At 36.2% G+C, this 16691-nt stretch overlaps 2 protein-coding genes across 2 annotated transcripts; both read left to right on the plus strand.

The window, feature by feature from the left end:
• The first annotated feature begins 3845 nt into the window (after window positions 1-3845).
• LOC103939084 (protein TOO MANY MOUTHS) lies at window positions 3846-5359 on the plus strand. The gene has a single exon (XM_009349137.2). The coding sequence runs from the start codon at window positions 3864-3866 to the stop codon at window positions 5190-5192; it is 1329 nt and encodes a 442-aa protein (XP_009347412.2). The 5' UTR covers window positions 3846-3863; the 3' UTR covers window positions 5193-5359.
• A 4302-nt stretch (window positions 5360-9661) lies between these two features.
• LOC103942794 (PTI1-like tyrosine-protein kinase At3g15890) lies at window positions 9662-13876 on the plus strand. The gene is made up of 4 exons (XM_009352997.3): window positions 9662-10141; window positions 10853-11000; window positions 12480-12742; window positions 12845-13876. The coding sequence occupies exons 1-4, from the start codon at window positions 10098-10100 to the stop codon at window positions 13518-13520; spliced, it is 1131 nt and encodes a 376-aa protein (XP_009351272.2). The 5' UTR covers window positions 9662-10097; the 3' UTR covers window positions 13521-13876.
• The last annotated feature ends 2815 nt before the right edge of the window (window positions 13877-16691 follow it).

The following is a 16691-nucleotide window of genomic DNA, read 5'->3' on the forward strand; positions in this document are numbered from 1 at the left end:
TTTTTGTACATGAAACCAACAGGTTATTGATATTTTTACAAAAAGTATTAAGGTTGATAAGTGAGTAATTGATAGCATTAAAAAGCAACCATAATGTGAGGAAATTGTGGAGGTGGCTTAGCTATTTTTGAGAAATAGAAATATAATTTGCTAATTGAATGAGACAATTAAAATGACATCTCTTGTAATGAGTAATTGTTTAAGGTATGGTAAGGTTGGAGACATTCTTATAAATACCTTAAATGTGGGGGAGTTTACTCAAGTGTTAGCAAATTACTTATCAAGTCCGAATGCATGTTTGGAGGAATTACATTGGAAAACAACTACTCTCAAAGGAAATAATTTCCATGCATGGATATAAAGTTTGTGATGACCATATAATGAATAGTTAACCTAGTGGTACCAATTTTTAAAGGTTTGATTAGAGAGTAAGTTGTATCATCGAGATGAATGGGTTAAAGGACCTACATCTTTAAGAATCACCATAATGGCAACCCAACCTAGCTGACTAGAGATCCCAAGATCTAGGTTCAAGGGGACAACCAATTTGTGGACGATTCAATGGAAGCACTACAAAGATAATCTCCTGCCCTATGTCCTATGATGAAATAGTGTTATCTGCAACGTATTTAAGATAAGCTTTGCTTTTAATGATTCATATACTTGGAAATAACAAGTGAGGTATTGCAGGATACTCTTAATGGGAAGTCACCTATCTTAAGTGAGGAATTGGGCCATTCTTGTGAGAATTTTTTTGAAGGGCTTAGTTCTCTAAAAGCATTCATGAGAAACCAAGAATTGTTCAAGGTCAAAATGAACACAACCGAGCAACCACGAGGTGTCTGGAAGGGTATTGTGTGATTACTATTGTCTTGGTTTACACAAACGGCTAAGTAGTTCAAGACATCGCATTCACTGATTAGCCAAGTAAATCCGATAGTAATTCACTACGAAAGGTTCAAAGCCAAAAGCCACCTATCCCGATACAGTACTTTTCCTACTAAATTCTATCTCTAGTGTTTGCATTGTCATTTGCATGGTATTGAGTCAATTTCCATTCATGTGGGGGATTGTTAGAAATTTTAATAATAATATTATTATATTAAATTTATTAATTGAATGGAAATTAGAAGTGGAGCCTTTTGGTAGAAAGATGTGTCTACTCAAATGAAGAGTTGCAACTTTTGACTCTTCATGAATAGTCACATACTTTCCAAAGAGGCATCTCACATTTTATAAATAAGGAAGCCCCTATAATCAAAAAATAACTTTTCGTTGTTTACATAATCATACATAAAGTGCATTAAATATTAGAGAGTTTCATAGAATCCATATAAAAGAGTTTTCAACACAATCGTGGTTCATGGAGCCTTATGATTTGGAGTGCTATTATTACAAGGACATGGTCGTTGTATATTGGGAGACATGCGCCAATCAACCATGAGCACCATAGTGGGGCGTAAACTTGTCTTAAGGACAAAGTGTCTAACACTTGCCTCGACCGAATTTTCAGGTTTTTCAAATCCATTATGTCATGTTCATTTAACATTGGTTACTCATGTGCATGCATTAATTTTGATATATAATTGCATGAATTATTTCTTAAATTTTTATATGATTTAATATAGCAACTAGACCCCAATTTTTCCAACAGAATATGTTAATGTCGCAATGATGTAAGTTTTATGCAGATATCAATTTTTAAGTATGTTGAGGCAAAACTAACGACTGGGAAGAGATGATTGCTCCTGCTAAGTGGGGTAAGCCGGCAATGGGATTTGTGAAGCACTGAAGGACAGAAGGTGAATTGTGACGGCGCATGGATTTCTTCTTTATATCACAGGGAGGATTTGGTTGGGTTGCACGATCGCCGGTTGGCTGCTTCGTTGCTGTTGGTGGGCTGGAGGTTTCCCATGTTGTTCTAGCATTATGGCGGAGCTACTGAGGCTATTAGGGCTGGTCTTACAGTGTAGTGTGGAACAAGGATGGCTAAAACTGGAGATAGAGACGAACGCGATAGTAACTATATATGGACATGCTAATGATGGATGAAATCTTGGATACGTCAGTGGAAGGAATGGTCCATAACATCAAATTCTTGGCTTCACATTTACATACTATAGTTTTTAAGTTTGCTTTTCAGCTGCGTTCTGTTAGAGAAAACGGTAGCATTTCATGGAATAGGTCTAAACCTCTATGGATCTTTGCACTACAAGGAAAAAGCTTCACTAGCTACAGATGTGGAAACGTCTCTAATTGTGTTTATAGAGACTGTCTTCTTAATCGATAGAGAAATGCAGATACAATTTGGTGATTCGATTGTTACATTTTTGTGCCAAGATTTGTCCCTCAATTTTTTCGAAATATTGTAATTAGGCTTTGGCATAGATATCGATGCATACTCCACGTCAACTGGCATTCATCATATCGATGTTAATGTATTAGTTCGTCTTTGATTTGATTCAGCAAAACTTCAAGCATAAGTTGAGACAGCGTACGATACCGCTGGGCTGGTAGCTAACTAGCTATAAAGAACGTGCTTGTGTGAACTGTAAACCACGTACCACAAATCCCTTCCTCTCAATTCCGGCCTCCTATGTAGCGCGCTCTCTCTCTCTCTCTCTCTCTCTCTCTCTCTCTCGTTAGAGAGATTTTTCAGTGTGACCGATACACGGAATTGTACACCACATGTCACTAAACAAATAGTGGTATATGTGTGTTAAAAAGTTAATAGCTTAAAACATAAAATTTTCCATTACTTATATAAAAACATGGGATGTACTCTCGTGTTCCGGTCACAATAAAAAAAATTTCCTCCTGTTGGAGTTTTCACTAATTTTCTCTAATATTATTGGTTGTCAAGTCAAAGATATTGATCTTGAAACTGAGAAAATAAGAAGGCTACTTGCAGGACCAAAAACTTGAAAGATAAAAAGAAAACAAGGCCATCTTATTAAATATTAAATTGCTCACTGAAAATCCTCTTTGGTAATTTGGTATAAAGGTTTGGATTAAAATGAAAAACTCTTTAAATTCAAGGTATATTAGGTAGAGAGGATAATAATTTTTCATTTTGAGATGAGTAGAAAGGGATTAAACATGAAAGAAACCTCTCATTGTCCTACCATTTTGGAAAAGATTACGAACGGATATGAGTAATCATTCTTCTACCTCTAAGTTGGTCAAATTTTTTTCATTTCTTCTTTCAGCATATCTTTGATTAAACAGTCTCTTCTCATTCCAATCCAATCCTCTATACCAAACAATGTCTTTGTTTGGTTCTCGAAGCGCTTTTCCTTTTTAATCACCTCCTATATCTTCGTCTAATCGTCTTCTCCAGCTTTTCGTTTTCTCTCACTCAAACTCTGCAACAAGCTAGAGAGAGAGAGCTTGAGAATTTTGGAGAAGAAAAGAAAGGAGCTGATTGAGCTTACTGAGTCATGGCATTTCTTTCTGTGCAACATTGCTCTGTGTGTGTATATTTACCTTTGGGACATTCATATTTATGAATTCTAAGACTGAAGCTGCAAGAACATGTGGTTACAAAGTGAAGCATTTCAATAACAATTAATGCAACAAATTTCAGTGTCCCCCAACCCAAAAAAATTAAAATAAAAAAACTTTGGTATAAATCCCGTGAAGCATATTAATGCACAAAATTTCATGTATTTATTTCCACTTTGTCACACTGGATCAGTAGAGCTCCGATTTCCCGTGAACCATTAAATACCTCATTCACCAACCCGACCCAAATAACATTAACTTCAACCCCCCCCCCCCCAACGCACTCAACCTTTATATATACCTCCCAACTGCCACTCATACTCATCCACTCCTAAACTTAGTCCAAACTTCTTCTTACAATGGCTCCCATCTTCTCACCCCTACTCTTATTTCTATCTTTCTTGTGTTTTTGCACATTAGGGGCCATGCCTTTCACCGTCATCATGTCGGATTCCGGCGTGCCGTCCGACCTTGTGGACGGACCACAAAACGGGTTCTCCATGAACAAAGACGGAGCCCAAACCGATGCCCGTGAGCAAGAAGCGGTCTATGACATCATGCGGGCAACAGGAAACGATTGGGCCACTGAAATTCCTGACGTGTGCCGTGGCCGGTGGCACGGCATTGAGTGCAAGCCCGACAAGAACAACGTCTACCACATCGTTTCACTCTCTTTCGGGGCCCTATCCGATGACACCGCATTCCCGACATGCGACCCGACCCGGTCTCATATTTCACCCTCCATCACTAAACTTCCTTACCTCCGGACCTTATTTTTCTACCGTTGTTTTACCTACAATCCTCAGCCCATCCCATCGTTTTTGGGGCGTTTGGGTCCCACACTTCAGACATTAGTTCTTAGAGAAAACGAGCATGTGGGTCCTATTCCTATTGAGTTGGGCAATCTCACCCGTTTAAGTGTCCTTGACCTCCACAAAAACAATCTCAACGGTTCAATTCCAGTGTCATTGAGCCGGATCACCGGTCTGAGGTCGTTAGACCTCAGTGGAAATAGGCTAACCGGTTCAATACCCAATTTTACCTTCCCAATTTTGAGCATCCTTGATCTGAACCAAAATCTTCTAATGGGTTCAATCCCATCCAGCATTGGAGCCTGTCATGCCCTAATCAAAATGGATTTGGGCCACAACCACCTCGCCGGCCCACTTCCCGACTCCGTTGGCGGCCTGAAAAGCCTTATGCTGATGGATTTAAGCTACAATCGACTCAAGGGTCCCCTTCCAATGTGGATTAGAAGCTTAATCTCCCTTCAAACCTTGATCCTCAAGGGAAACCAAATGGGGCCCACTCCAATTCCAAGTGACTTGTTCGATGGTATGAAGGGGCTAATGACACTAATTTTGTCAAACATGAATTTGCATGGTCCTCTACCAGCATCACTAGGTCGGTTGCCGAGCCTCCGCGTGCTTCATCTCGACGGGAACAATTTCAACGGCTCAATCCCAGCTAGTTTTAGGGAGCTGAAAAGTGTGAGTGAATTGAGATTGAATGACAATTGGCTAATGGGTCCAATCCCATTTGGAAGAGAAATGGTTTGGAGGATGAGGAGGAAGCTCAGGCTCTATAACAATTCTGGGCTTTGCTACAAGTCTAATAGTGGGTTGGAAGACAATTTAGACTCGTCATTCAATTCTGGCATTGGTACATGTGATACACCGAGACCATAAAGACTCTCGGTTTCGTTTGACACATCGAAATGTACTGACTTAACTTTTCTTTTAATATAGTTTAAAGATCTTGAGCTCTATTTTTATTGTCGTAGATAATAATATATATTGTATAGTTTAAGTGTGTATTACTATTTTTGTTTATCCCAATAAATAAGTTTAATTAATATTTTGGTTAATGAATTACGTACTTTAAATTATATTTCAAAGTCTTTGCCTCTTTTGTGGTATTAGCTGGGTTTGGTTGGGAAAGATCATCTGACATGTCGTATCTTTCTCCTTCATCTCCTTTTATTTCGTGTACATTGGTAGGAAGGTGTTAAATAAAGAGTCAAAAATAACCTTTTATTCTAAATTTTTCGGTGGATTGAAAATAACGTAGCAAATTTTTTTTAGTATATCAATATTTTTACATTAAAGAGATGAGGGTTCGGCTACATCACACAATGGACAATCTAATTTAGCATCGAATTCATCATCAACGAGATTCGAACCTAAGATCCTCTCACTTCCAAGTAAAGAGAATACTACCATATCATAGTACTGAGTGACAACTTAGCATAAGTTATTAGGAAATACAGTCTTTTGTATACAAGTGTATTTTAATTTAAATTTATTTACATTGCGAGGAGGGAAATTCAAACTTGAGTGCATAGAAGAGAGCTTCTCTAACCAACAGCCCACATCTACTATGTTACATGAAATACAATAAAAAACAAAAAACCAAAAGAGAAAATGAAGAAAGTTGAGATGCGTTTCGAAATAAAACTAATTGACATTGTAAACACTTTATTCGATATGAAATTAATGCTCTCAAACAGAATATATTCCAATCAACGACAAGTTGTTCTACAAACTACCAAACAAATGAAGAAGAAATAATGCATTACATATAATCCAAGAATAGCAGTGCAACAAATGAAGAAGAAATAATGCATTACATATAATCCAAGAATAGCAGTGCATCCTTCTAGAACTGTCACTCCATATAAACCTTGATCGACAACTGCCAAATTTTATGAAAGCTCCAATCAAACAAAGGTTTGTCTTCTAGGACTCACCAAAAACACTGCCACTTTGGTACGACATCGACTTGTAGGTTACCGTTTTAGACGTTTAGTTTTGTAAATTTTAAGTTAGATTTGGATAAGAGATTTTTCAGTGTGTTCAGAACAAGAGACGATATATTACATTTAACTATATAATTTAAGAGATACTTGAAAGAAAAAATATAAAAAATTTCATCACTTATATAATAATATATGGCATAATACCCTATATTTTGAATACATCAAAAAATCTCGCAACTTGAGTACGGCTATTGTCCTCAACGTGTTAAGACTTAAAGCTTCACCTTACAAAAAACGTATTGCTTATTGCACCATAAGCGTAATCACATCACTGTGTTCAAGGTATTTAAATAATTTTTGTCGCTTTCTCGAAGAGATTTTATATAATTTTGGCTAATTATTATTGTCATCACTTGGTTTGTGTTACTTTTTAAATTTTTTTGATCAATTATTTATAGGTAGAGATGGAGAATCAACTTGTTCCAGCCACTTTGGCATATTCTATTACTTATTTGATGCTTCTTCTTGCATTAGTTTTGCAGGGGAATTTCGCAAACAACAACAGTCAATGAAGTAGTTCAATTTTAAAATGCAGCATAATATGAACAATTAAAAAGTTAAAAATCACTTTGAAAAATAATTACAGAAAAGTTAAAACCTTCTGGGGCAGATGAAATGGTTGATTCGTATTGGTAAATCAATAATTATTCACCAACGATCATTTGGTTTAGTGAAAGTTGTTTTCACTTGGTTCAAGAAAGTTTTGAGATCGACTGAACAGTATTTCCACAAAATAAGGTGTTAGCTGTTAGTATTATTTTGCCACTAGTTTGTGGTAGTTCTCTTTACTTGTAAATAACAGATCTTAAGTTCGATTATCATCAAAGACAAATTTGAATCACAAATATTGCTATTCCATTAATCACTTACTCCTTTTTAATGTAAATAGTATCATTTTTTTTTAAAGAAAAAAAAGAAAAGAAAAAAGGCTGTTATTATTATTCCACTAGTAAAAGATTTTGAACCTATTCACAATCTATCATATAGTTTGAAGGAGAATGTGAGATCTCTTGCTTTTTGTATATTCTTCCTTCTTATTGCAATCATGCAATGTTCACATCTTTTTTGTCTAGATCAATGACACAAATGACACATACTCTTTATATACCAGTTAACTTGATAATTTCTTGTTTCTTGTGGATAAATAAGGTCAGAAGAGGATCATACAGAGAACAAATAAAACATTAGCACGTCATTAACATCTTAAAATTTGTTGTCTCTAACATTAATCTTATGAGATAGCACCATCTTTTTTGAATTTATCTATAGATAGTGAAAATGAGACTATTTCAAAACATTTTGTACAACTTTTGGTTGATTTTACATACTAAACTAGATACTAACTTTTGTAGACGTCAAAACAAATCAAATATTTGGGTGAGTGCTATTATTAGCACTCTAAAATAGTTAACATGTATTCTCGTGAAGGAATTTAAAAGAAAAATAAAACTAGAGAGGAAATCTACGCTTACCACATTTTGTAATGTAGGTGTTTTTTTTTTCCTTAAAAAAAAAGTGGATCAGCTAGTGGCTTTCTCACTGCAATCCACCATTGCCAAGGCTAGGAAAACTCACAGAGACATCAGAGAAAAATACAAAGTGCATAATGACATTTTAGTCTTTTAAATGTTAAATTATGACATGTATGCAAAACTAATAGGCAACAGAGTCATCACTTGAAAATAACAGCTACTTGTATACTATTGAGAATGAATCTTACGTTGATGGGACGAGGGACCTTGCATGAATTTATATGTAAGTTGGGTTACTCCCCATATTGCCAATTGGTTTTATGATAGAATCTCAACTTTCTTCATGGTATTAGAACAGGTTGCCTCACGTGTGAAGCCCAACAGCCACATGTGCTCCACGTCATCCTGATTGTGTAGTCCACGTGTTAGGCTTGAAAATTCGCCACACGTGAGGGCCATGTTGAGAATGAATCTCCTATTGATGGGAGGCATGAATTTATAAATAAGGTGAGTTACTCTTTATATTACCAATTAATTTTATAGTGCAACTTTAACTTTCTTCGTATATATTTAAATAGACTTTTTAGCCAAAATGATCACTGAGATTTGGATAACTCCTCATTTTTAGTCCCTGAGATTTGAAATAGATAGAATTGATCTCTGAGTTTGTCCCTAATTAATTAATTTGGTCATTCCGTAAAAAATCTCCATAAAATAAGAATAAAATAACAAAAATATCCTCAATTTTGGTCAAATCATTTGGCCTATTGTTTATTAAATTGAGGATAGTTTTGTTTAACATAATTTTTCATAATTTAATATAATTTTTCACCCAATGACTAAAATGATTGATAATGGACAATCTCAAGAACTAATTCTATTGATTTCAATTCTCAAGAATCACAGCGAGAAGTCATGCAAATCTCAACCACTATTGTCCTTCTTTTATGTAGTTTTATGTCTTTTGTCACCGTTTGGAACAAAGGAAACCCCACCAAGGAAGTGGACGGTTTAAAGCCAAATTCATACCAATAATATCATATTTTAATGCAATTAATTGTAAAGCTCATGCATGTGTAACTACTTTCTTTTATTCCAAACGAAACCTTAATTATGAGTTGGATGTTGGAACAGTAATGTATTGGCCCCAAATTCAATTATTTCCAAGAAAGTCACCCTTTGAGTCAAAGTAATATGGTGTAAAGTTTCGCTTCATGCTCCAAGATTAGTTCTCGTAGTGAATGACAGAGTGATAGAGTGTTCATTTAAGAAATAAGTCGAGATAAATCTGAAGTGTGATAGCTTTATCAATTCATATATTATAATATAAGTAAACTATATTATTGATTTATCATAAATTCGAGACATAATATGAATATAAATAGATAGACATATTTTAACTGAATTCTTATTTATATCAATCTTACTTATTTTGAATTTTCACTAGCCCAAAAATACATAAATAATCCATAATTGAAATTTAACTACTTATTTTGATTTCGATTACAAAACTAGTAACCATTGCTAAACAAAAGAAGTAAATAGGGAGCATTTTTGCTATCACTATAAACCATGGTGTATACTCATTATACACCTAATCATTTGTTACGTGTTCCTTCACTTAAATGTTACATTTTCAATTTTGAAAAAAAATTAAATAGAATTAGGTGAAATGATACTTGGCAACTAATTATACATACAATGAACATAGTTTATGGTTTGTGAACAAAAACGCTTCCTAATAAATATGAGAAAAATGACAAAACTGTAAATAAATTAAATGAAAAATATTAAATACAAACCGTAATTGGGTGCGGTTTGAAATAAAAAATTGGGTGCGGTTTGAAAATAAATATTGAAGAAAATGGTAACAGGTGGACCAAAAACTTTTAAAAAACACAGAAGAGAGAAGAAGGAAGCTTGAAGAAGAAGAAGGGTGTGGACTTTCTGCAAATCCCCGTCTGTTATCATTCAGCTTCTCAAAGAAAAGCGCGGCATTCGCCCAAAATACTGCAGCTTTTTGCCCACGAACAAACCCAATGACCGAAGCTCCAAGCTTGGTATCGTCTCATCCTCTTCATCGGCTTCCGCTTTACTTTTTCTCTCAGCTCCATTCTGCAACAAGCTAGAGAGAGAGAGAGAGAGAGAGAGAGAGAGAGAGAGAGAGTTGAGAAGACTCAGAAGAAGAAGAAGCAGAAGGGAGCTTGGCCAAAGTACGAGAGAAGAAAAAGGAGCTGATTTGGGTTTGTGGGGTCGTTTTCTCATTGACTGAATAATCGAGTTTTGTTGGTGGGAGTTTGTCTATGGCTTTTCGTCCAATGTTTTGTTGCGGAGGGGGATTTTCTCGGTATGTTAATCATTGTTTATTTCCCAGCTGAATTTGATAATTTCTGTTGGTTAATTTGTTTTAAGAATATTGCTTTATTATTTAATTAGTAGTGGATTCTAATTTGGAGAAAATCTTATGATATGATTATGTGGATGATAAAATGAAAGTTGAAGTGGGTTTAGGTTCTGGTTTTTTCTTAGATTTTAATATTTCTATGGGTTGCAATTTGAATGGAGGATTTGCATTCTGGGTTTAGCTAGATAAACAGAGAAGGAAAGGGGAATTTTTCAATTCAAATGTCGAAATGTAGCTTTCGAATGAGAAAATAATAGGCTAAAGAATTGAGGTTGAGTGGGATCTTAACGACCCAGTCAAAATTACAAACAGGCATCAATGGATTGACTATGCTTGGTTTTTTGTTCTGTCCTGTTTCTAATGACTTGGCCACTGACAATCATTTAGCAGTAATGCATCCTTTTAGTTCCATTTTCTCCAGCAACAAGAAAAGGGTATCAAGTATCAACTGGAATTTGCCTAGTAGCTGGCCTCTTTGCTATGGATTTCGGGTTGCTTTTGGTTTCTGTTTATTAGTAGTAGAGCAGGCTTTCTGCTATTATACATCTGCTTAGAGCAGTTGGTTGTTTGCTGTGAAGAAAATTGATTCACTAAAACACCTAATTTGGTATATATCTCGCTTTCAATTTGATTTGATGGAAATCTCATTTGCAGAAAAGTACGAGGAAAGAAGCAGCCAACATGGAGGGTCTTTTCCTTGAAGGAACTGCATGCAGCAACAAACAATTTTAATTATGACAACAAACTTGGAGAGGGAGGATTTGGAAGTGTTTACTGGGGTCAGCTCTGGGATGGATCACAAGTAATCACTAACTTTTTCAGTTTATGTTTATATTTGTTATCTTTGTTGGTTACTCAGTTAACATTAAACAGTACATAATTATCGATCTTGTTAATTTTCTCTTTTTATGAAAAAACAAAGATTAGGCATTGTTCTTGATTTTATTAAAACGTGCAAACTGGAAAAGGATACTGTTTGTTGATTTTTAGTTAAATGTCTGAAGTCTCATTGATTATATTTACTGTTTAATCCATTAAGTTTATAGATTTTGGAAATGTAAGTTAATTTCTTATATTGCTTGATTTAGAGGAAATTTAATATTGTTTGGCATTCTGGAGTAATTCAATATTTGAATTGCTATATTATGAATTTAGAAGGATTACATAAAGCTGGCTTTTGTGGTTAAATATGATTCCTTGATGTTTCAGTGCTAGGTTTAGATCAAATGTTTGGATTAGGCCTAACGAAAAACTAGGGATGCGACCAATTTTTCTCTGTAGGAGGATGACATAGGTGTAGGCATTGTTTGGACTCTCTTGTAAGGACAAAACACTCATATGCTTTATCTATGAACCACTGGTGTGATCTTTTTAATAAATCTTGATTTGTAAACAGTGAAAGTTCTAGTTTGGTATTTCTTTGTTGTGGGTGAGTTTATTAGGGAATAGGATTTTCGGAGTTTCTGTTTTATGTTTTTAATGGTTTAATGATCGAATATAAAGCATTGCCTCTGCGAATAAGCTGTTCAGTGCATTTGAAATATGGTTGAATGGTGCTGATTAGTTCTCAAAACAAGTGAAACCATTATTACATTCAGATGGTAGAATCCACCCTCTGAGAGGAAGATATACTACGGAGATAGTATTTGTACAAGTATCATGGGTGGGGTATATGCCTGTCCAATTTTACTAAACATGAGGCAAGTCGATTTTCATTGTCATTTGGCAGTGAGCGCTAATGCTACAAACTCTTAAGATTGACTAATAGCTGCTTAAGATGAGGCATGCTTGATGTATGTTGATAATAAGTTTTCGTTTCATTATTTTCTACCCATCGGTCTCACGTCCCAACTGAGAACTGCATCAACAGTTCCAATATTTGGGCATATTAGTTATACATACTGTTAGCTAAAAGGTGACGATGTGCACAAGGCTTCTAGATGCGCTATATCTGCAGTTCGCACCTGCAACTACCAGATTGCTTGGTTCAAGCCATACCACTGTTACGATGATCTAGATATCTGAGAGAGAACAAGTTTGTAAAAGTTATATCATGTGCACAATTACTAAAGTCCATTAGTCTTTCTGAAAAGATCAGGCAAATGATTAATCTAAGCCAGTTTAATTCCATGTAGAATTAGTTAAGAGTCACTCTAATATTTACTATGTTCAACTCTGTGCTAAAGATGAAATGTTAAGTAGGTGAAGATACCCTCTGCCTTCAAAAACCAAAGATTTGAAATCAATGCATATATTACAATGTTTACCGATATGTATGCAGATTGCAGTTAAAAGGTTAAAAGTCTGGAGTAACAAAGCAGACATGGAGTTTGCTGTTGAGGTTGAGATACTGGCACGAGTCCGGCACAAGAATCTGCTCAGTTTACGCGGCTATTGTGCAGAAGGGCAAGAGCGTTTAATTGTATATGACTACATGCCAAATTTGAGCCTACTTTCCCATCTTCATGGCCAGCACTCAGCTGAATGCCTTCTTGATTGGACCCGGCGGATGAATATAGCAATTGGGTCTGCTGAAGGAGTTGTGTAAGTGCCGAACCCAAGTTTCTCCTCTTTTTAACTGTAAAAGCTGTTTCTCCTCTCTCTGCAATTCTCTCTCATATTATTGTTTTAATTTGATTTATCCAGCTATCTTCACCATCATGCAACCCCACATATAATCCATAGAGACATCAAAGCTAGCAATGTGTTAGTTGATTCAGATTTCCAGGCTCAAGTTGCTGATTTTGGTTTTGCCAAGCTAATCCCGGATGGGGCTACACATGTGACCACAAGAGTTAAAGGTACCTTAGGCTACCTTGCACCTGAATATGCTATGTTAGGGAAAGCATCAGAGAGTTGTGATGTCTACAGCTTCGGCATTCTCCTGCTCGAGCTTGCTAGTGGCAAGAAACCCATTGAGAAAGTGAGTGTAACAATGAAACGCACGATTACTGATTGGGCACTGCCATTGGCCTGTGAGAGGAAGTTTGATGAAATAGCAGATCCCAAACTCAATGGAAAGTATGTAGAGGATGAGCTGAAAAGAGTTGTCTTTGTGGCTCTACTATGTGCTCATAGTCAGCCTGAGAGAAGACTGACTATGCTAGAGGCGGTAGAGCTTCTGAAGGGAGAATCGAAAGAGAAGTTAGCCCAACTAGAAAATGACGAACTATTTAAGGCTCCCCAGGTTGCAGAATATAATGAGGGGAATGATGGGACAACAGCAGCCGAAGAACATAGCTCAGATGTCATCTCAGAGGAGAAAGACGAAAAAAAGGATTTGAAAGAGGAGGCTGCGCCTGGGAGTGCACATAGTGGCTGAGAAAGTGTGAAAAACATGTAGATAGATGTGGGTTTGGATTGAAGCCTAAGGCGAGGTGGAACTGGCTGTCGATTTGTAAGAATTGCCGAGGTTCATTTACAAGGATTGGTTTCGTGTTTTCGTGGGTGCCGTGTTATCTGTGTGCATTCTTCTTTTGCCTTTTACCCTTTTCTTTTCGGTTTGGTTTGAGCATCTGAATGAGATGAAGAACTGTTTCTACTGTTTATTGGCTGTCATTTTTCATCAGTCACTGTATCTTATTAGTTTGGCAACCGAGTGGAGCAATACACAAAAGAAACGATTAATTTCGTTGATCATGAATTCTTTTCTATTTTATCAATTGCTATTTTACATCATTGTACACATTTACATGGATTTTGTTTCCTTGCACCTGAAAACTCTTTCATTCAACGGGCGTATTACGTGTACAATCTCTCTCTCACAGCCATATCTTTCACGTCGGGGTCACGTGATCTATGAGAGGAGCGTTGTACACATGTGCTAGCCAGGACTTTTCATGTTCATATCGACAACAACTCCATATGCTGCATGATGGCCAGCAATTTGATCTTCCTTCAATTATGATACAATTATATATCCCGCTAAACGTGGAGCATTATTATATACTTAAAGGAATAGTTTTGTCAACGACAATACCATATAGAGATCTTATATGCTGCTCAACCAGACTGACATTTGTTGAGCGTTCATGCCTCTTTGGCTTGATAGCAACTTGCATGGAATGAGTTCATCTTCATGGTGCCGTTACGGTCAAATAATGTCCTTATTTATATTCAAACAAGAGAATGACCAGACCAACACTGGCCAAATGTATAAATTGTAAGAAACAAACAAAAGAGTACTCGAGACCGAAAGAAAAGAGTACTCAATACCAAATGGCATATGTTGTTTTAACATAAATGAAAGATCTTTAGGGGTGCTATTAGGGGAACGTAGTGCCGTAAAAATAAAAAAATAAAAAAATAAAAAAATAAAAAAAAAGCCTTATCGCATGCGCACAAGCTGAATCATCTCCATGTATAATTTACTTTGGATGACTAGGTCGGGGCAACAATAAAGTCAGCAGTTATCTGTTTTAGGTAAGGAGCTACAAATTTTTAGAGAAAAATACAGTAACACAATCCAGCACAGCAAAAACATGTACAAAAACATATGCAGAAACAGCACAGATCTACCGAATGCTGCCATTCTACCCTAATGGCCAAGAAAGAAACATGAAATCGGTGCTCTGCTTGAATTACCCCAGTTCGCTTGATTGAAAAAAAACTCGGTGTTTATATTGTAGTGGATTAGTTGGTTAACTGGAGTTTTAATATGGATATTTGCGTTCTTGTCTTCGATGAGCCTCCCGTTTGGATTAGACCAGATCTCATTGATGATGCTGCTAGAGTCCCTCGACCTAGTTTTGCTGTTGTTTTATAGTTTTCTCTTTTGGGTTATACTCCCCGTTCTTCACCAAAAAAAAAAAAAAAAAAAGGAACTCACTGTTTCAGCTTCTAAACCATCTCCACGGGAAACACTCTGGCACGATGGTTGAAGATATGAAGTCTAGGTTGTCTGGTAGAGAAACAATCCTAAACCCCAGAACAAATGGATGTCAGTGATCCAATCAATTATCTGCCATACAGCATTTCCAAAGTCAAATTAGCACATTATTTCACAATTCTGAATTTTCCAAAGTCAAATTGGCCCTCTTTAGTCTTACTAATGTCTCAACCGATGGACAATACATTATAATTTATTTAAATCCGCCTAGACTCCGCTTAAGCTCCGTCCAGCCGCCTAGACTCCGCTTAAGCTCCGTCCAGCCGCCTAGACTCTAGACCCTAACCCGTCACCCAACAAGTGTCTAATGTCTTTTAGAACCTTGCGTTGGAGAGAAAGACAAAGTACATAATGACTTTTTAGTCATTTAATTGACAAGTTATGAAATGTATACATTTAAACATTTTAGCATTGTGGGACGCTGCCCTTGTTTTATAAAGTTTTCTATATTTGGTCACTATTAGAAACAAAGGAAACCTCACTAAGACCTACTCGAACCTTTGGAGTAAAACTCAAATTTTAGGCTCTAAACTTACCCCAACTTGCTCCAACCCTTGAAGCAAATATGAGTTTTAACCCAAAACTCATTTTTGGGGCAAATTTAGGCCAAAATTGACACACCCCGACCCGAAATGTCCATCTTGACTCTGAATCGAGCTGTGCTGGCCAACACCCAAAAGGTAACAAAGCTATAAAATGTAACGAGGTGGAAAATGTGAATAAATTTAAACCTAAAGTGCTTAAATGCAAGAGTGCGCATGTGAGCTGATTAAACCTAATTCACACATGATGTCAGAGCATAAGTAATGTATAGTAAAAGTAGGATAAGAATTATACCATCAAAGGTACTCTCCTAACCAGTGTTTGCCAAGAATCCTTGTTGACACGAAAGCTTTGCCACTAAACCTAGAAGGGCGAAAAATAAGGGCGAGTGAGCCTAAAAATAAAGCTTAGTAAAATCTTTTTCGAAAATGTATAACCCCTCGCCGTAAAACAAGTATAGTTTCCAAATATAGCATACTACATATAGCATGAAAATACTTACCGTAAATAGAAATATCATCGAGAATGCAATACTTAATAATATTTCGTAAATAAACACATAACATTCAATAATCACAATATCTCGAATAAACGAACATATACTAACAGGTGCTCATCGACGTATGCTGACACACGAATTCATGCAGAAGTATTCTGACATGAACAAGACCGGGTGTAAAAATGATTTATGCTCTAGTACTACAATCACCTGAAGACTGGCGTTATGCATGTCACATACGAGTCCCAATTGCCTATATCAATCTAGGACAAGATATGGATCGAAAGTGAATTTGTTAGTGCGATGTGAACATACACGTGAAGCCTGGTCCTAGCCCGAGCGAGTACAAACATCAATGTAGCATACGATGAGCGGATAACATAATTATGATCATGTAATAGTAAATTGATAATTATAGCCAACATAACATTCCTGGCCACAAATATAATTAAGGCATCTTATAATAGTACGCATACATGTTCATCTCATAGGATTTAGAATAATTTCATTATTCTCAACATTACGACCTTTTTTATAAATGCTAATTTAATTATGGCAACCAT

This window comes from the organism of the source record quoted next, unplaced genomic scaffold, assembly GCF_019419815.1.
Source record: "Pyrus x bretschneideri cultivar Hongxiangsu unplaced genomic scaffold, Pyrus_bretschneideri_v1 Contig20, whole genome shotgun sequence".
Lineage (NCBI taxonomy): Eukaryota > Viridiplantae > Streptophyta > Magnoliopsida > Rosales > Rosaceae > Pyrus > Pyrus x bretschneideri.